General features: G+C 42.0%; 2 protein-coding genes across 5 annotated transcripts; one reads left to right on the forward strand and one right to left on the reverse strand.

Annotated features, from left to right (window-relative positions):
• Window positions 1-7,376: 7,376 nt before the first annotated feature.
• On the forward strand, window positions 7,377-11,489 carry catip (ciliogenesis associated TTC17 interacting protein). Of its 4 annotated transcripts, none has more exons than XM_082960951.1 (11): window positions 7,377-7,479; window positions 7,646-7,777; window positions 7,920-8,105; window positions 8,254-8,309; window positions 8,578-8,664; window positions 8,809-8,976; window positions 9,152-9,276; window positions 9,591-9,667; window positions 10,046-10,134; window positions 10,451-10,550; window positions 10,912-11,489. In XM_082960951.1, exons 2-11 carry the CDS (start codon window positions 7,699-7,701, stop codon window positions 11,007-11,009), a joined length of 1,065 nt encoding a protein of 354 aa, XP_082817077.1. In that variant the 5' UTR covers window positions 7,377-7,479; window positions 7,646-7,698; the 3' UTR covers window positions 11,010-11,489. The 4 variants fall into 4 exon arrangements, with proteins under 4 accessions (XP_082817077.1, XP_082817080.1, XP_082817079.1 ...); XM_082960953.1 differs by having other exon boundaries at window positions 7,392-7,479; window positions 7,668-7,777; XM_082960954.1 differs by having other exon boundaries at window positions 10,451-11,489.
• Window positions 11,490-17,312: 5,823 nt separating this feature from the next.
• Window positions 17,313-20,897, reverse strand: LOC106569483 (caspase-8). The gene is given in 7 exon segments (XM_082961392.1): window positions 17,313-17,455; window positions 17,458-17,483; window positions 18,541-18,760; window positions 18,796-18,984; window positions 18,987-19,142; window positions 19,924-19,986; window positions 20,609-20,897. Coding segments are annotated over 7 exon segments (1,086 nt in total).
• Between the last annotated feature and the right edge of the window lie 316 nt (window positions 20,898-21,213).

Here is a 21,213-nt window from a genome sequence, read left to right on the forward strand (position 1 = left end):
CTAGTTAACAAGCTGAGATCTCGGCTCAAATTGGCTAACGATAGCTATCTTGCAAATAATGTTTGGAGGAAAACAGATTAGCCACCTGTAGAATCAAGACAAGAGAGGATGGGGAAGAAGATTTGATGTGCAGTTGCTTCATCTGGCTGATGCAATGCCCAAACGAGATGAGTGCTGACTGCTAATGTTACAGAGATAAAAAGATCAGATCTCTCAGATTCTATCTTGATGAGCTAGCTAGATGTCAATGATGAACTAATGCAGTGATATTCCTTTTATTGACTTGCTATATGAGCTGGTTTTTGTGAAAATGTCTGTATGATATAGCTAGCTAGTTGTTCTAGTGCCGCTCTGAAATTGCTCATCCATATATTTATATATTCTTATGCCCTTCCTTTACTTAGATTTCTGTGTATTAGGTATTTGTTGTGAAATTGTTAGATATTACTTGTTAGATATTGCTGCACTGTCGGAACTAGAAGCACAAGCATTTTGCTACACTTGCAATACCATCTGCTAAACACGTGTATGTGACCAATACATTTTGATTCGATTTGATTTAGTGTGCGTTAAATGTTACAGCCACAACATCATGACCATATAGTCATGCATCTGCAGACCACTGAGGAGGCCAGAAGCCTGCTTTGGGTGAGCTAGCTAGAACAACAATTAGCTAGCTATAATATCAGACATTTTCAGGATAATAATGGATAGAGCTAGCTATCTGTAGTAACATTATTATTTGAAACCACCACATGCACATCATCTGGATCTGTGTTACATTCCATTTTTAAAATTGATGACCTACAATTACGATTATCTTACCAACGGGACAATAAGAGTTGTAATATCTTGTGTTTCGTGGCTGAACGACGACACAAATAATATAGAGCTGGAGGGATATTCAATGCATTGGCAGAACAGAGAAGCTACTTCTGGTAAGACGAGGGGTGGGGGTGTGTGTCTTTTTGTCAATAACAGCTGGTGCGCGATGTCTAATATTAAAGAAATCTCGAGGTATTACTCGACTGAGGTAGAGTACCTTATGATAAGCTGTAGACCACACTATCTACCAAGAGAGTTCTCATCTATATTATTCGTAGCTGTCTATTTACAACCACAGGCCGACCTGGCACTGCACTCAACCAACTCTATAAGGCCATAAGCAAACAAGAAAATGCTCATCCAGAAGCGCCACTCCTAGTGTCCGGGGACTTTAATGCAGGCAAACTTAAATCAGTTTTACCACATTTTTACCAGCATGTCACATGTGCAACCGAGGAAAATAAACTCTAGACCACCTTTACTCCACACACAGAGATGCATACAAAGCTCTCCCTCGCCCTCCATTTGGCATATCTGACCATAATTCTGTCCTCCTGATTCCTGCATACAAGCAAAAATGAAAGCAGGAAGTACCAGTGACTCGCTCAATAGGGAAGTGGTCAGATGACGTGGATGCTACGCTACAGGACTGTTTTGCTAGCACAGACTGGAATATGTTCCGGGATTCATCCAATGGCATTGAGGAGTATACCACCTCAGTCATCGGCTTCATCAGAAAGTGCATCGACGACGCCGTCTCCACAGTAACTGTACGAACATATCCTAACCAGAAGCCATGGATTACAGGCAACATCCGCATCGAGCTAAAGGCTAGAGCTGCCGCTTTCAAGGAGCGGGACACAAATCCGGACGCCTATAAGTAATCCCGCTATGCCCTTAGACGAACCATCAAACAGGCAAAGCGTCAATACAGGATTAAGATTGAGTCCTACTCCACCGGCTCAGACGCTCATCGGATGTGGCAGGGCTTGAAAACTATTACGGACTACAAAGGGAAACCCAGACGTGGGCTGCCCAGTGTCGTGAGCTTACCAGATGAGCTAAATGCCTATTATGCGCGCTTCGAGGCAAGCAACACTGAAGCATGCACGAGAGTACCAGCTGTTCTGGATGACTGTGTGATAATGCTCTCGGTAGCCGATGTGAGTAAGACCTTTAAACAGGTCAACATTCACAAAGCCGCAGAGCCAGACAGATTACCAGTATGTGTACTCAAAGCATGCACGGACCAACTAGCAAGTGTCTTTTCTGACATTTTCAACCTCTGCCTGACCAAGTCTGTAATACCTACATGTTTCAAGCAGACCACCATAGACCCTTTTCCGAATGAAGCGAAGGTAACCTGCCTAAATGATTACCGCCCCGTGGCACTCACATCGGTAGCCATGAAGTGCTTTGAAAGGCTGGTGATGGCTCACATCAACAGCATCCTCCCAGATACACTAGATCCACTCCAACTCGCATACCGTCCCAACAGATCCACAGTTGACGCAATCTCAATTGCACTCCACACTTTCTCACCTGGACAAAAGGAACACCTATGTGAGGATGCTGTTCATTGACTACAGCTCAGCGTTCAACACCATAGTGCCCATGAAGCTCATCACTAAGCTAAGGACCCTGGAACTAAACACCTCCCTCTGCAACTGGATCCTGGACTTCCTGACGGGCCGCCCCCAGGTGGTAAGGGTAGGCAACAACACGTCTGCCACGCTGATCCTCAACACTAGGGCCCCTCAGGGGTGTGTACCTAGTCCCCTTCTGTACACCCTGTTCACCCACGACTGTGTGGCCAAAGACGACTCGAACACCATCATTAAGATTGCTGATGACACAACAGTGGTAGGCCTGATCACCGACAACAATGAGGCAGCCAGGACAACAAACTCTCCCTCAATGGGAGCAAGACGAAGGAGCTGATCGGACTACAGGAAAAGGCAGGCCTAACAGGCCCCCATTAACATCAATGGGGCTGTAGTGGAGCGGGTCGAGAATTTCAAGTTCCTTGGTGTCCACATCACCAACGATCTATCATGGTCCAAACACACCAAGACAGTCATGAAGAATGCCAAGTATCACGTCTGGAGGAAACCAGGCTCATCACCTGGCCAATGCCATCCCCAGGGTGAAGCATGGTGGTGGCAGCATTGGGCTCCGGGTCTAAGGCACTGCATCTTAGTGCAAAAGGTGTCACTACAGTCCCTGGTTCGAATCCAGGCTGAATCACATTTGGCTGTGATTGGGAGTCCCATAGGGCAGTGCACCATTGGCCTAGCGTTGCTGGGGTAGGCCATCATTGTAAATAAGAATTTGTTGTTAATTGACTTTCCTAGTTAAATAAGAAATAAAATCATGCTGTGGGGATGTTTTTCAGCAGTAGGGACTGGGAGGCTAGTCAGGATTGAGGGAAAGATGAACAGAGCAAAGTACAGCGAGATCCTTGATAAAAAACCTGCTCAGGACCTCAGACTGGGGTGAAGGTTCACCTTCCAACAGGACAATGACCCTAAGCACATAGCCAAGACAACACAGGAGTGGGTTCGGGACAAGTCTCTGAATGTCCCTTGAGTGGCTGAGCCAGAGCCCGGACTTGAACCCAATTGAACAACTCTGGAAATAGCTGTGCAGCAATGCTCCCCATCCAACCTGACAGAGCTTGAGAGGATCTGCAGAGAAGAATGGGAGAAACTCCCCAAATACAGGTGTGTCAAGAAGACTCAAGGCTGTAATCGCTGCCAAAGGTGCTTCAACAAAGTACTGAGTGAAGGGTCTGAATACTTTTGTAAATGTGATTTTCAAGTTTTTAATTTGAAATACATTTTTTAAAATGTCAGCCCAAAAAAATATGTTTTTACTTTGTCATTATGGGGTATTGTGTGTAGATTGATGAGGGGGGGAAAACTATTTACTACATTTTTTAATAAGGCTGTAACGTATATAAAAACGTGGAAAAAGTGAAGGGGTCTGAATACTTTCCGAATGCACTGTACATGGATATGGTTATCACAATAATGGCATACTGTGCTCTCTCTATCTTTGTATGTAAAAACATCATGTAATATTTGTAAAAACTGATTTTCAACATTTCCAGTTTGCCAGATTGTCTGTGGTTTAACTACCAAGTGTGAAGTCTTTGTGTCTACAGTAAATCTATTTTTGTATTATGAAAACATTCTAAATGATGCTCATTGATCCAAGCAATCTTCTCTAAGCTGTAGATCACAAGCCACTACCATCCTCTACTTCACCATGATTATGGTGCTCATATAATACAGGACTATTAAAGGCCTAGTGTAGTACTTTTTACAAATATTTCTTATTTTTTTGTACTTCCAGTGGCTATGCCTGTGTGGTGTCAAACTATTAAAATCATCCCCGAGTGGAGATGAAACACCTGCGTGTTGCAAAGTCACATGCTGTAAGACAGTGGTTCTCAACCACTGGTACTAGGACCCCCCTATCCACAGGGGGTACTTGAGAAGACTCATGACACTATAGGCCTACTGGTAAAATGCACGTGAGGGGGTACTTTAGGGGTACTCTGGGTATTTTCTCCTCTTTAATGCTTTTTGCCTTTTTATACCATTGTGTTTACCACTTCAATTCCCTTACAGTGCCTTCCGAAAGTATTCACACCCCATTACTTTTTCAGAATTTTGTTGTGTTTCAAAATTAGATTAAAATGGATTTCATTGTCATTTGTTGTCAATGATCTACACAAAATACTATGTACCGTCAAAGTGGAAGAAAAATTCTAACATTTGTGAAACATTTTAGAAAAAGAAAACTCCCTAGTCCTTGCCGATGCCAAGCATAACCATAACATGACCATGCTTGAAAATATAAAGTGTGGTACTCAGGTAGCCTAGTGGTTAAGAGCGTTGTGCCAGTAACCTGAAAGGTTGTTGGTTCAAATCCTTGAGCCGACTAGGTGAAAAATCTGTCGATGTGCCCTTGAGCAAGACACTGAACCCTAATTGCTCCTGTAAGTCCCTCTGGATAAGACTGTCTTCTAAATGACAAAATGTTTAAATAATAATTGTTAGATACATTACACTTTGTATTCAGGACATTCAGTTTTACTTCAGTGCCTTATTGCAAACAGGATGCATGTTTTGGAATAGTTTTACTTCTATATAGGCTTCCTTCTTTTCACTCTGTCATTTAAGTTAGTATTGTGGAGTAACTTCAATGTTGTTGATCCATCCTCAGTTTTCTCCTATCACAGCCATTAAACTCTGTAACTGTTTTAAAGTCACCATTGGCCCCATGGCGAAATCCATGAGCGGTTTCCTTCCTCTCCGGCAACTGAGTTAGGAAGCACGCCTGTATCTTTGTAGTGACTGGGTGTAATGATACACCATCCAAAGTGTAATGAATAACTCCACCATAATCAAAGGGATATTCAGTGTCTGCTATTTTTATTTTTAATCATCTACCAATAGGTGCCCTTCTTTGCGAGGCATTGGAAAACCTCCCTGGTCTTTGTGGTTGAATCTGTGTTAAATATGTCTCAGAATGTTTCTATATTTATTTTAGAAGATGCAACAATTATTCATGAAGCAAACATTGGATGACTTGGTGAAGGTGTGGTAAAGAGATGCTGTCTGTTTTCCTCTCTTCATCCATGGTGCTCGATCAATATAGCATTAGTAGAGTCCTGTGAACATCAACCAGTGAAGGCTGCTGAGGGGAGGACGGCTCATAAGAATGGCTGGAACGTAGCGAATGGAATGGTATCAAACACAAGGAAACCACGTTTTTGATGTATTTGATAGCATTCCAACTATACCGCTCTAGCCGTTACCATGAGCCTGTCCTGCCAAATGAAGGTACCACCAACATCCTGTGACCTCAACAGTCATAAACTTGTCATTCTGAACAGCACCATCTTCCTAATTGATAACTTTGACATATATGTATATCATGAAATCTGATGGGCAACAGCATCACCCCTGTAACCTCCATTAAGTCTGAAGAAATGTTTAAATATTTTTTCAGTCAAGCGTGTTGCCATTATGTGTAGAAGCTGTCATTGACAAAATGTAATATTAATCAAAATACATAGAACACGTTGTTGTTCCATGTACAATAGATTGAGGAGGAATGTTGATTAGAAAAGTGGTGGTAGATTTGGTGTGGGTGGTAGTCATTAGGTGGTAGTCATTGATAATGATGGATCTTAGTCATCCTAGCGAATACAAATGTAGTCCACTCCAGATTAGCTAAACGTTCACATTTGCAAAATAAGGATATTCAGCCCCAACACAACACTCACTATTCTTGTTACAAATGCATGACTATTGTTTCACATGAATCAGCACAGCCCTGATCAACAGTGAGTGCCTTACAGATTGCTAGCACAGTGACTACCTGGGTGAACTTGACCAGTAGGGTTCAGGGACAAGGTAGAACGCCAGCTGCAGCTGCAGTCGGAACGACGACACGACCAGGGCCTCAGACCAGGGCCCCAGGTCCTCTGGGAGTGAAGACTTGTTTTTTTAAGCGTGTCGCCTAACTCCGTAGGCTACCCTGACCTTAGGTCTACTATAACGAAGGCTGGTTCAACAGTAATGCGTAGTCTTTTTTTGCTGGCGATTTTATGATATCATTACATTTTATATGTATTTACTGTTGTTGAAAAAAACGAACAGATTGCTTGTTTTTCGTATAATTTCTAAAAAACCGAACTTATTAAAATGATTAATTGTCCTGGTTTTATGGTGAGAACGTCCGTGGCACGTTTTGTTTAGAATTTGATTAGAATTATTCTCTCTTTTTTTAGGCTTTATCAATAATGAATTTAATATTGCTTATTGACAACATTTGGCATGTCCATGATCAGCCATAATGCAATTTACAGTAGGCCTAGCCACTAACGTTATATCAGTGCGAACGCTATGTATATATTTTTTATTTTATTTAACCTTTATTTAACTAGGCAAGCCAGTTAACTTCAACATTTCCACATTGAAGCCATGCAATTACTTAGAACAATGTGGACTGCAAACAGGTTCAAGTTAACATATTTAACAAAGATGGGATAGGTCTACATTTTGTTATTTTGTTTCTGTAAACTATAACGGACTAATAGTTGATTCCAAGGCAATACATAAAATACCGTAAATACACAACTTGAAGCAACCACATATTTAGCAATGTAGCACGTTCGACACACCCACAACTTGTTTATTCATCAAAACCAGTATTGTGAAGTGATAAAAAAATACTTTAAAGTCCTATTTAAGTAGTTTTCTGGGGTATCTGTACTTAACTTTAATATTCATATGTTTTACAAATTTTACTCCACTACATTCCTAAAGAAAATAATGAACTTTTTACTCCATACATTTTCCCTGAAACCAAAAAGTACTATTAACATGTTGAATGCTTAACAGGACAGGAACATTTTCCAATTCACGCACTTGTCAAGAGAAAATCCCTGGTCATCCCTACGCAAGAACCACCACATATTATCTGCGCGTTTGCAAGATCTTTATGGTTCTTCGACTGTCAGGTGTTGTTGCCATGACAACCCATATTGTGAGGGTTTTTTATGCTCTTGAGACAGACAGACAGCTACAGCGAAAAAAAGATCGCTCTAACCTTCTGCCAGACTTCTAGCTAAATAAGGTAACAACATGCGAGCTCACTGAATGATTCTATCAACATTTTCTTTATAGAATGATTTGCAATCAAATGAACTTCAGCCAGCAAGCTCAGCATTAGTTTGCCAACTCTAGTCTGTGGTGTTGTTGTTGTTGTTGTTGGTTGATGTTGTAGTAAGCTGCTTTGGCAGACTGCCCATATTCCTTTTTTAGTGTATCTGAAGCTCCAAACTGAAAGTCTGATATGGAGGAGACTGCTACAACGGAGAAAGCCGAGGAGTTAAAAGCCTCTAGCGAGGCCATCGCCTTTCTGTCCAGCATAGGTGAGTTAAGTAGAGCTAGCTGAGTGTTGGCACCTGCACTCTCATGTTCCTCTTTCATCGTAGCCCTGCTATAGCTGTAGCTAGTTTTCATTGTGTGTGTGTGTGTGTGTGTGTGTGTGTGTGTGTGTGTGTGTGTGTGTAGGGGCTGCGGAGATGCAGCGGTGTCTGTTTGAAGACTCTCTGGTGACAGTGTCCGAGGGGGGCAGAGAGCTGGGAGAGTTTAAGGTGACTGTGGAGAGGACCAGTTGCAGGGAGCAGCCTTGCCTACTGCTGCACGCACACAGCCATGGAGCTATTGACAACACTCCCTGTGGTACAGCCATCACTGGTAAGACGGGGGGAGAAAGAGAGGAAGGAGGAGATAGGGAAAGGGAGGCAGGACACAGAGGGGGAGGAGAAAGCGTGAGGTGGGGGAGAATGTGAGTGTTGGTCTTTCTCAGTCTGCGATTACTATCTCTGTATCTCTTTTCAATCAGCCTACCTTTCTTTGAACCTGGAGACCCTGGAGCAAAACCACCACGAGTACGTCAAGGTAAAACTCCCTGAAACCGGTCTACACAGGCTAGACCCATCTAGACCATTTTACAAAACCTTATAAGACTAAAACATAAAACTCTGCAATATAACATTCCCACCAATTCTCTGCTAACCTAACGTGGCAGGCGTAGGAATACGCCTGAGCAGAGTTCACACTTCAGTTTTTCATGGAAAACAGAAGTCAGGTTGAAAATACAGTATCCCTGAAAACCAGACGTTAGCGTTTTCTGGCGACTCCACATAGGCTAATTCTCTGCTCTCAGCTTCAGGACCACCGATTGGACAGGAGGTGTCACATGGTCCAGCATGATGGACAGCTGGTGGTGAACAAAATCACCACTGTGGGAGAGGTGAGAGAGAAAAGGGGGAGGAGGTGTATGTATGTGTGAGGTAGGAGGGCAGAGTGTGTGTTTTCCATTGTGCTCTTTGAGAAGGATTTGTATCTGAGATTTCTAACCTGTTGTGTGTGTGTGTGTGTGTGTGTGTGTGTGTAGGAGATAAGGAGGCAGACCTTGTCGTACCCTCTGTCCTCTGTGAAGGGGTTAGTGTCCGAGGGCTCTAACCTGCTGCTGCAGAGGATATTCGCTCTGAGGAAGAACGTCCCGGAAAACATGACCTTCCTCTCCTTCGACCAGGACACACACATATCCACCTCCACATACGTGAGTGTGTCAGTGTGTGTGTGTGAGCCTACTTATACAGTAGAAATGAGTGTCTTCTTTGTGAAAAGTGTGCATGAGTTTGTTTACAGTACTATAACTTTTTATTTGTGTTCTCATAGTTTGTTTGACCGTTTGACCACAGTGTTTGGTTAATGAGTGGACTATTTGTGGTCAGAGGGAGCTGGGGTGCAGGCAGCAGACGGTGGGAGAGGAGGTGGTGGAGGTGTTTGGGGTGGAGAGGACGGTCGTCTCGGTGGAGGACATCCCAGCCATGTGGCACTGCTACTTCCTGCCTGAAGGGTAAGATGACATCACTTCCACCAGACAAAAGAGACACAGGACATACAGGGCACCACCCCAAAGATGGTGGATAAATTAAAATAGTTCACTCAGGCCATTTACTATTGAAAGAAATTGTCAGTTCCTGTCTACTTAGGGGAGTGGCTCTCCCATAGACTCCAATGTGATAGCAGCTGGGTCTGGTCTACTTAGTTCATTGACTTCCATTGAAACACAAAAAAAGAGGGAGTGGGTTGTGTCGCTTCCTCTTCCGTCTCTGACCGCCACTCTCATCACTTTCTATCTGTGTGATGTCATATCCTGCACCTGTTTAGGCATCTGGCTAGCCGAGTGCAGGTGGGCTCTCCTGTGACCATGAGGCTCTTGCTACTCCCGCTCCAAACACACACAGGTACATAAACACCAAAACACACATATGCACACATACAAACACAGTATTAGGAGTGTTCCCCTATTTAAATATAATTATTTTTATATTTAAATTGCAACATTTCATTATTTTTATTGCAACAATAATAACAACAGTACACATCAATACAGGGACATTCCTGTGAATACAATGAAAAAATTAAATAATAGAACACCAGTCAAAAAAAAAAAAAAAAAGAATAATTCAGGACATCATTTATATGTGACAAGGCAATGAGACATTAACAGACATTCAGAGACATGACTTCTAATAATTGCATTTTGTCAAAATGAAATCTTTTGTGCAAGAAATCATTGTTCCCCTATTTACATGTGTTTGTGTATCTGTGTTGTGTCTCAGAGGTGAGGGATGATAAGCCTGTGTTTGAGAAGAGGCCTCTGGTCTGGGAGGAGGACATGCAGATGTACTCCATGTTCCTGGACAGAAAGGTGACATATTAGTATTTTCCTACCCCTTATCCCTCACCCCTACTCTCACCCTAACCCAGCGTTTCCCAAACTCGGTCCTGGGGACCCCAAGGGGTGCACATTTAGTTTTTTTCCCATAACACTACACAGCTGATTCAAATAATGAACTCAGCATCAGGCTTTGATTATTTGAATCAGCTGTGTAGTGCTAGGGCAAAAACCAAAATATGCACCACTTGGGGTCCCCAGGACGGAGCTAGGGAAACACTGCGCAAGCCCCTTACTCTTAAACCACTGACCCCTACGTTTCCAACATTACCTGACGTGTGTGTTACAGGAGGAGTTGAAGGCGGAGCATGCCTCGTACCTGCGGCAGCACCCGGAGCTCCGCACTATGATGGCCGACTTCCTGCAGTTTTTGTTACTACGGAAACCAAGTGACGTATTTGTGTTTGCCCGCGAGTTCTTCTCCCCATTCGCCTCCCTCCAACCCCCAGGGAGCACCTTCAACACCTCCTCACCCTGAGGATGCACACTTGGGCTGCGTCTCAATAGTATAAAATAGCTTCCTCTCCACTGATCTGAGACACGTATGGGATAGTTGAAAGCACTGTGACGTAGGCTTGCAGTGCCTACTAGAGATTTGAATTCAGTTGTCCAATTATTTATGTCAGTTCAGATGGAGGAAAGGGAATGAAGAGAAGAAGCCTCTTTTGAGATTCAGCCCAGTTCTCTTTAATAGGTTCTGTCTTTCATCTTTTTTACTTTTTTTTACCCCTTTTTCTCCCCAATTGGTAGTTACAGTCTTGTCCCATCACTGCACCTCCTGTACAGACAAAGGTCGAGAGCCATGTGTCCTCCGAAACACAACCCCGCAAAGCTGTACTGCTTCTTGACACAATGCCCGCTTAACCTGGAAGCCAGCTGCACTAATGTGTTGGAGGAAACCACGTACACCTGGCGACCGTGTCAACGTACATGTGCCCGACCCGCCATAGGAGTAACTAAAGCGTGATGGGCAGCCAGCCAAACCCTCCACTAACCCAGACAACGCTGGGCCAATTGTGCACAGCTTCACGGGTCTCTCGGTCGCAGCCAGGAATCGAACCAGGATCTGTAATGACACAGCTAGCACTGCAATGCAAAGCCTTAGACCGCTGGGAGGCCCTCCGTCTTTCATCTCTTGAGGAACAACTGAACTATTTATTTGTGTTTTTTTCATTAAGGCAGAGCAGTGGTTATGAAGGAAATAAGATAAGGAAAGGGAGCCCTTGTAGATTATTGGGACATAGATAAGGAATTCTAGGAGCTCATTTTCAGCTGTGTGTGTGTGTGTTGTCATTTTAAATTTCAATAAAGCGTAATGTTTTATTTAAGCAAAATGTGCGTTGCGTTAATTAAACTTAATATAAAAAAGGACATATATTCTCTGTACCCGGAAGAGAGATGACTTGACAATTTGAGAATACATTTTTTTTTCAATGCGTCATGTTACTGTAGAACTAATGAGCGCGCATTATAACGCCATACTGATACTCCAATCTTCAAACCGAAAGAAAACAGAACAGCCCGTCCAAGGAGTGCGGTGGCAGCGATATTTCGCAAATTAAAAAAATAAATAAATTGCCTACATACAGTATATTGCGACAGTTCTTTTGACAGTTGTGTGAATTGACGCAGCGGTTCTCTTATTAAGTATGTTCTGTCAGTGTCTCATCTACTGACTACGTGGTGGTTTGTACATTAGTAGAAATCGACCCAAGGGGAGTTTTGTGCGCTCTTTTAAAATGTTATTTTATGTCACAACTCATGACAACAGTCAACGGCTGTATTACTGTTGAATGACACGTATATTTGATTAAACATGCTGTAAACATTCTTTGCGATGTTGTCACTAAAAGTACAGACAAAGGAAGAGGCGAAGCGAGAGGTTTCACTCGACAAGATATGTCCAAAATAATACCAATGCGTTTTAGAGGTTTATTTTGGACCTACATTTGCCGCCTGCCTTACCGCCTTTGGACAACGACTCACATTTTTAGTGCGGAGACGAGCATATCGTCATTATATACTTATCTCACAGACAGTACTTTCCAAGTCTGTGCTTTCCCGGTGCGGTGTTTGTTGCTTATGTCATCATGAAATGTTGCTGCTTTGTTTCTCTGACAAAGTGGCGGTTGGTGCGGTTTAAGATGAGGGAGGACGATAATTTTTTTAACGAGCATGGCCTTATTTATATTACAGCATATTGGATGACAGTCATTCATATTCCATTCACCCAACTCAATGTAACATGGATAGGTTTGGGCTACTACATGATACTATAATTGTTCCCTATACCCATCATGAAGTTGCTATAACCTAGACCATGAATGAAAGTTTACAACCTAGGTGCACAGGTCGAGGTAATCAAGGTGACAGACTCAATACCGCCTTGCACAATCTTGCCTGCATCTAGCTGATCTAGGGTGTAATCATTAGTCCAACAGTTGCAAACAAGTTTCTGTTGGACAAATTCAGGTATGTTTATCCCCATTTTGTTCTGTTTGCTTCCGTTTAAGAAAGGTTTTTCAACAGAATCGGTGGACTGAATACACCCCTGATCACACACAAACACAGTTCACTTTCATAGCAGCCACATATAAACAGCATGATCCCTTTGATTGTTGAATAATTCCTTCTTGCATTTACGTGCTTTCCTCCTCTACCCTTTTCCCTTCGATTGTGGACTTTAGTGCAGAACACATCAGCTGTCTGACCAGACGAAAAAACCTTTCCAACCCAAACCTTCGTATCATAACCGCTAACCGCTACATACAGCCTACATTGTTGTCACCATATTAGCTAACTTCAAGTCAACATAGCTACTACAACTAACGCATTAGTAAATCCGCTACAATCATGCAGTACAGTGTACAGTTAGTAAGAAGTTTAGCAGTCACACCGGCGGGCCCAGGTGGCAATAAATTAATACAACCAAAAGCTTACCTTGACTTGGAAGAGTTCTGGTGTTGGATAGCCATAGCTAGCAAGGTAACATAGCATCCCACTCTGTTTGAGTAGGCTAAACTATATATCTGCCTTTACTATCTAAAAGAAAGTAAAATGTAAAAAAATATAAAATCTGTGGACTGTGCAGGTTTATCATCCTGTCATGCAGCAGAGGGTACCTACTTGTCATAATCCTATAGCCAGTGCTTAATTTGACACGGACCCTGCTGGAACAGGATTTGGCACCTATCAGTTTTGGACTGTTTCATTCCGGAACCCATTTGCCAGGATCTGGTACCTTTCTTGGCATAACCTTTTTTCTCTCACAGTTTGCAATGTAAAGAATTCTAATAAACGCAATCAGAGTTAATTCAAGTTGCCTCCTCTGTAATTCTCCAGCCCCCTAAAAAGTTAATGGGAAAACGTGCCTGATATTCTACATTAAGAATTGATTAGAGTTGGGCCGGCCTGGGTTTATGGTTTGCGCAACATTGTAGCGCCTATAGACCAATGCATGGCCATTGCTGTGGTGAGAGAGAGAATCGTGCCTGTATCTCTCACAGAACTAGAATGACATTCACTTTCTATGATCTCGCTCCCTCTCTCTGCTCCGATAGACATGAGCCTGCAGCTGTCATCTATCCAGCGTTGCACTTCATCATTTGTTTCCTTATAGAATCATAGTCGCAGGAAGGGTGCTGGAGGTGCCGCAGCACCCCTGATAAATGTACAGTTGATGTCGGAAGTTTATATGCACTTAGGTTGGAGTCATTAAAACTCATTTTTCAACCACTCCACAAATTTCTTGTTAACAAACTATAGTTTTGGCAAGTCGGTTAGGACATCTACTTTATGCATGACACAAGTAATTTTTCCAACAATTGATTACAGACAGATTATTTCACTTATAATTCACAGTATCACAAGTCCAGTGGGTCAGAAGTTTACATACACTAAGTTGACTGTGCCTTTAAACAGTTTGGAAATTTCCAGAAAATTATGTCATGGCTTTAGAAGCTTCTGAAAGGCTAATTAACATCATTTGAGTCAATTGGAGGTGTCCCTGTGGATGTATTTCAAGGCCAACCTTCAAACTCAGTGCCTCTTTGCTTGACATCATGGGAAAATCAAAAGAAATCAGCCAAGACCTCAGAAAGAAAATTGTAGATCTCCATAAGTCTGGTTCATCCTTGGGAGCAATTTCCAAATGCCTGAAGGTACCACGTTCATCTGTACAAACAATAGTACGCAAGTGTAAACATCATGGGACCACACAGCTGTCATACCGCTCAGGAAGGAGACCCGTTCTGTCTCCTAGAGATGAATGTACTTTGGTACGAAAAGTGCAAATCAATCCCAGAACAACAGCAAAGGACCTTGTGAGGATACTGGAGGAAACAGGTACAAAAGTATCTCTATCCACAGTAAAACGAGTCCTATATTGACATAACCTGAAAGGCCGCTCAGCAAGGAAAAAGCCACTGCTCCAAAACTGCCATAAAATAGCCAGTCTATGGTTTGCAACTGCACATGGGGTCAAAGATCATACTTTTTGGAGAAATGTCCTCTGGTCTGATGAAACAAAAATTTAACTGTTTGGCCATAATGACCATCGTTATGGTTGGAGGAAAAAGGGGGATGCTTGCAAGCTGAAGAACACCATCCCAACCGTGAAGCACGGGGATGGCAGCATCATGTTGTGGGGGTGCTTTGCTGCAGGAGGGATTGGTGCACTTCACAAAATAGATGGCATCATAAGGAACAAAAATTATGTGGATATATTGAAGCAACATCTCAAGACATCAGTTAGGAAGTTAAAGCTTGGTCGCAAATGGGTCTTCCAAATGGACATTGACCCCAAGCATAGTTCTAAAGTTGTGGCAAAATGGCTTAAGGACAAGAAAGTCAAGCTATTGGAGTGGCCATCACAAAGCCCTGACCTCAATCCTATAGAAAATTTGTGGGCAGAACTGAAAAAGCGTGTGCGAGCAAGGAGGCCTACAAACCTGACTCAGTATACACAGTTGTTATTGGCAGAGAGGTTTGGAACTCCTGTTGTTATTGACCTATGAACCAATTTACTGCATTGTGAAAAGCCGAAAAACCATGGAAAGCCGAAACTCCCACCCATGCAAACCTGCTGATTAGAAGGTCCTGTGTAGATTGTATTTGGCGGTATACCATATACCGGGGTATTTGGAAAAAGCTACAGTATGGTTTTTCAATACCGTCAAAATCATTTTTTTGAAGTTTTTCAATAAATTTGAATATTTGTAGCTATTTAAGATAATACCTACAGTCAACTTGTGCATTACGTTAGGAGATAAAGCAGATTGCGTTCTTCATTTCACCATTATTTTACATGATCAAGCTTACCGTATTTCCCCAGAACAGAACAGTCACGTGTTTGTTTGTAAATAGCACAATGGGAGACGGCGGGAGCTGGTGAGTCCATAGCGTTCTATATCTATCGTGGCTGTCTCTGTTGTGTAGCGCACATGAGGTGATGAAGTTACACTTGTATGCAATTCACTACTAAATGTTTGCCATCAGATATCTTATAATGGCTTTCTGACAGAAATTAAAAGTGCTTTGGATGACTTGTCTGTACAGCTGCCATTCTTTCCCTGTGTTTCCTACTTGAATTTTTTCCCGGCTCCGTTCTTCTCCACTCTGCTTCATGTACACATGCGGCTTTTCCTTCAGAAAACCATGCATTACAACTTTGTTCATTTGCACAATTTCTCTTGTTCACTTTCTCTTGTAAATGTCCACACTCACCGGAAATGACATTCGGTAGCTACTAGCTATCCTTCTATGACTTTATGAGATGGATTTGTCTGTCTTTGCAATTCGTTTATGTTCATTTTTGCTCGTTAGCGTTTAGCTAACAGTCTATGTGACATTGCTATTAATTTGTGCTCAGCATTCTGGTAATAGAGGCCCAATGGGATTTATTTTCTTGTGTTTTTTTGATGCCCCCTTGTGTGGTATGCCGGTAATACCGTAAATCCTGGGATGAGAGAAGGATGGTATAACAATATGAAGATCTGGATACCTCAAATCTGGAAAGTCTATTGTATTTTCAACCAGTAACTATCAGGAAATAACACTGATCAAATGTTTTTACAGTGTTAGATTCATCAGCTGTTGTACAATATGATATAAAAAAAATCAAATTCTTGACTGCACTGGGCCTTTAAGTAAGCTGTCAGTCTCAGGGACCCTACCACAGCTTCCTGTACCTTTGCCCATCTCCCATCAGAGTGTGACATAGAGATAGAAAGAAGACTCATCTTTATATCTGTGCCATCATAGTGTCTATGACAGCATGGGCAGCGCCATTGAGGCTACAACCCATATGAATCCCCACCTAGTTGACTACTTTAAAATGCCGGAAGCATGGTGGAAGCCCTCAATGGCATTGACCATGCTAAAATTGTCTTTTGGCCACTAGCAGTCTCTATAATTCTCTATGGAGTGTGATGAACATGGGTTGGCATGTCTGTTTTCCTGAAAGATGTTTCAAGCTCGTGATTAATACGTTTTTCTATTAAATGTTTACTGTACCACCGCTGATTCTGGAGATGAGTGTCTATGTTTCAACAGAATGTCACTAATTCTGAGGAGCATGAGATAAAAACACTTTGTTAATGACTTTGTTCTTGCTACTAAACTCCACTTGATTACATAAAATGTAAAATCAAATACATTCTTAGTTTGGTGACGAAATCAATATAGCTTAGTTACTTGATACAAATTACTTTTGGTATATCTGGGCTCGGTTTTTAGAAAGTTTTCTGTCTGGATTTTGCCTATAGGATTGGATTAAATGCTTAGGAATAGAATTGAGTCCCCATTCAATACTGATTCGTCCATTCTATTCATTCTATGCATTTAATCGTATCCGATAGGCGAAATACAGATAACTTTTGAAAAACTTGGCCCTGCTGGTTCATGTTTTCAGATTAAAAAAAATCTATAACATGATGCAGCCAGAACAATATAAATACAAAAAAAAAAATGGTACCTCTGTTCCGTCATGTAAAACTGATAAAATGACAATGCCGCTACAGGAATGCAGTGAATATGATTAAGGCCTATTCACAGCCTGCATGGAGCTGTTTTTTAAATCAAAACTTTCATTTCAAATTAAATTAGCATAATAACAGTTGACAGATGGTTTTCATGGTAACATCAAGAGGTCATCAGGGTGCAGGAAAGATGAGTGTCTTCGTCAGGGTGTTTCTGGAATCTGGTGATTGCTTAACCTTCTCATAGCAAATTACATTACCATGTTTATCCTTAACAGGAAGTTCACCGTCCATCTTGCTCACTTCAGCATTGCCAGGGTGATGATCGCATGGATGTCTTTCCCTCTGCAGAGAACAGGAGACACACCATAAAATAAGATGTCAACACAACAAATCAACTGAGGACATAAACATGATCTACTGTGAATTTCAAGCTGATTTGAACAGAGGTTGGTTAGCATTTATATTCTCCAGCCATTCTTTAATCTTTAATTATCGCAAACTAGGCAGAGCGGACTATTATGCCCTGATTAAAAGGGTTTGGGTCCCAATAAATATACAAACAGTCTGAAATGGAGTGTGTTGAATCTTGACTATAGTCAAAGAATTCCTTCTAAAGTCGTCAATGGTTTCTGAAGGTTCACAGCCACCTTGTCTAACACTTACAAAAACTAGCTTTAGAATCCTTGAGTCCAAAATGTCAGTTTTGTAAATCCAATAAAATGTTGTTGGTAGCGTACACATATTTAGCAGATGTTATTGTGGGTGTAGCGAAATGCTTATGTTCCTAGCTCCAACGGTGCAGTAATACCAATACACGCAAATCCTAAAAAGAAAGGAATTAAGAAATATAGAAATATTAGAACGAACAATGTCAGAGTCTAGAATATAAATATACAGTGCATTCAAGAAGAAATAAAATACCCTATAATGACAAAAGTATGTTTTTTTATATATATATTTTTGCAAAAATGTTTAAAAACCTTTATGGGATATTGTGTGTAGATTGATGAGGAAAAAATTATTTCATCCATTTTAGAATATGGCTGTAACGTAACAACAGTTGGAAAAAGTCAAGGGGTCTAAATACTTTCCGAATGCACTGTATACTGTAGGTACAGTATTTGATGGGATGTATAGACATTCTGGACAGGATATGGATAGAAAAGGTGTGTACAGCATAAGTTAAATAGGATAGGCATTGACTAGATGTTAGACATGGCAGGTGTCTACCAAGATTTTACACACTGGTTTCGAGTTGTGATATCAATTTGAACCCTAAACCCTTCAGAAACTGGAAATCAACAAATATTTCCAAATAGCAGTGATTACACTCCTGATTAAATCTGAAAATTGTTGTACATTTGTGAGTTTCCCAGTTGGACATTTAATCAGGCATCACCTGAGGCAGCCATCTTTCAGTTGGCCACATAGAGACTGGATGAACCAGGACCCCTTGGTTTTGTTCCTGATGGAGACATACTGCTCTACGTTGGCCATGACAACCAGGAAATCAGACCATATTGGAAGGGTGTAGTTTTGGACTTGGTCATAGTCTGCCCGCAGTTCCTTGTCCTCTACAGGGTTCCTCTTCGGCACCGGCACTCCCTTCTGTCTGGAACCTGGAACCCCCCCCCCCCCCCCCCCCCACCCCGACACGCCTGGATGAAGAATACTTTGGGCTTTCCAACGAGGATCGTGCATTTCTCGCCGTTGAAAGGTGAGAGGATATCAATGGTGGGGACGACTGTTCCATCTGTGGCACAGACGCCCTCCTTTTTTCCGTGACTCAGAATGCAGCAGACGAAGCCATCGCCATGCTTAGGAAGATCCTTTAGATCAGTAACTGATCGCTGACCCCCTCCTTCACATCGTACGGTTGCAGGTCAGATAACTGCTTCAGCTCAGAGAAGACCTTCAGCACAATGGGAATCTCCACTGCAGTCTTGTCCTTGCACATCACCACCCTGAACTTCATCTGGCTGAACACTTCTGCTAGCGCCTCTGTAGGAGAAGAAAATTCAGACACTTCAAATATCGTCCTTCTGCTGCTCCTCACTTCTCTTTTTCCTCATTCTATCTCATCAAACAGTACACTACTGAAACAGCAAAAGAGCAATACATGTTCAGTTGAATGAATGTTCAGATGCTGACAAATAGAATATCTACCAGTATCAATGTCCCTCTCTCTTTTCCTTTTCATTCCTAAAGTCCACATTGTTGATGATCACACAGACACCTCTGGACTCGCTGGCCATGCTATAACAACCCTCCTGCAAAAAGTATAGTAAGTTGTCAGTTACACACAAACTCATTTCACATTGACATCACACGTCTAACCCAAAAATGTCCAAGGTTTATTGTGTGCTCATTGTCCAATTACCTAATTCCATTCAAACCGTGTTCTGCATGATTAAATGGTAACCATTATGTCTTGGTCCCTACCACTTCAAGGCTGCTATTAGTCACACCACGTGTGTTTTTTTTAACAAAGCCTATTTTATCTTATACCAACACATTTGATTTATACAGCAAATCTTCCAGTTGTTTTCCATCCCTTGGTTTGAATGGGGCTTCCTGTTATCGTAAACCCAGAAACTGCCATAGCCTGGTTTAGTGCTAATATAGTCCGTATCACAATGTCATTCTAATTCCAGAGCTACTATACTTTTACTACTGGGTTTGATGTCGGAAAAAATGTCACTGTCTTATACTAATATTTATTGTTCCAGAGGCCTGGTCCTCTGACTGAAAATACTGTCGGGACAAACTTTGTGGTACCTACCTTTTCCAACTCTGCAGGGGTCTTCTTCTTGGGAGGCAGCCTTGACATGGAGCCATGGTGATCCTGGACAGGAACAGCTTAAAAACACAGAGAAAACCAGTCTCACTTTAACAGACGTATGAGTTAGCAGGTGAGCTTTCCTACTGGAGGGACAGACGATATTGCGCCTCATATCTCATAACTACAAGGTCACTGGTTCAAGGCCCACGCTGTTCCCTCTTGATAGCTACACTGGTGGCAGCAGTGGGATAATCCCTGCAGTTTTAGGTTGTTTTTGGAAGTGTGTCACTGTACACCTTTGGATGTGTGTATGGGCTGCTTCTTGGGAAGGGGAATGAGTGTCCTCCCGGAGGCTAGTATTTTCAGTAGGAGATTGGGCCACATATAATCAGATGGCATGCCATCAATATGTCCGTCAGTCTGCATACAAATTTGAGAAGTACCCCAAGGTAGATCATTAAGCCTTTACACCAGTTGGTAAGATGTTTAATGCTGGTTTCATGACTAGACACATTAGCATTTACTTACAAGAGGGTTAATTGCTTATTTTGTGTGTGACTGTCCTCCCTCTCAACAACAACTGAATAATTATTTCCTGAACTTTCTATAATGCCAATTACTTCCATGGGACATTTTTATACATTTCCTAGAGTATAGGTTATGTAATGAGAGCATTTTATATTACCACCAGTGAACTGCGGTGCACTATCCTCCAACTTCTTGGCAAGATTGTTATTATTCATTTTGCGTAAAACGATCACTGCGACCTTCCGGGCTTCTTCAGGGCTTTCATATCTTGTGACCATCACATCCACAGTGTCCTGACTGTCAGCGGTCCCTGGCAACTTGTTGTTTGAGATATTAGGAAAGCCATCCACAGCCTCTGTCAGATTTTTTAGGTGCCACTTAAAATTCTTCAGATCTTTAATGTCCAGATCGTCTAGAGTGCCTTCCAGCAGCTTTATCAAATCCATTGTGGGTGTAACGCCCTGGCCATAGAGAGGGTTTTTTCCTCTGTTTTTGGTTAGGCCAGGGTGTGACATGGGTGGGCGTTCTATGTTCATTTTCTATGTTGGTGGTTTAATTTGTTTCGGCCGTGTATGGCTCTCAATCAGGAACAGCTGTAGATCGTTGTTGCTGATTGAGAGTCATACATAGGCAGCCTGTTTTTCCTTTGGGGTTTGTGGGTGAATGTTTTCTGTTTAGTGTGTTCCTGACAGAACTGTTGCTAGTCGTTTTTTTGGTTTCTTTTGTATAGTGTTCATTCGATCATTAAATCCTTTCATGATG

The sequence above is a fragment of the Salmo salar genome, chromosome 14 (assembly GCF_965601325.2).
Source record: "Salmo salar chromosome 14, fSalSal1, whole genome shotgun sequence".
NCBI classification, from domain to species: Eukaryota; Metazoa; Chordata; class Actinopteri; order Salmoniformes; family Salmonidae; genus Salmo; species Salmo salar.

What these genes read in the sequence shown, in the direction of transcription:
- catip (XM_082960951.1), top strand. Translation starts at nt 7,699, where the DNA reads ATGGAGGAGACTGCTACAACGGAGAAAGCCGAGGAGTTAAAAGCCTCT. An exon ending in CTGTGGTACAGCCATCACTG is followed by an intron (nt 8,106 to 8,253) that starts GTAAGACGGGGG and finishes CTTTTCAATCAG; the next exon opens with CCTACCTTTCTTTGAACCTG. An exon ending in TTTGTTACTACGGAAACCAA is followed by an intron (nt 10,551 to 10,911) that starts GTGACGTATTTG and finishes CCCAATTGGTAG; the next exon opens with TTACAGTCTTGTCCCATCAC.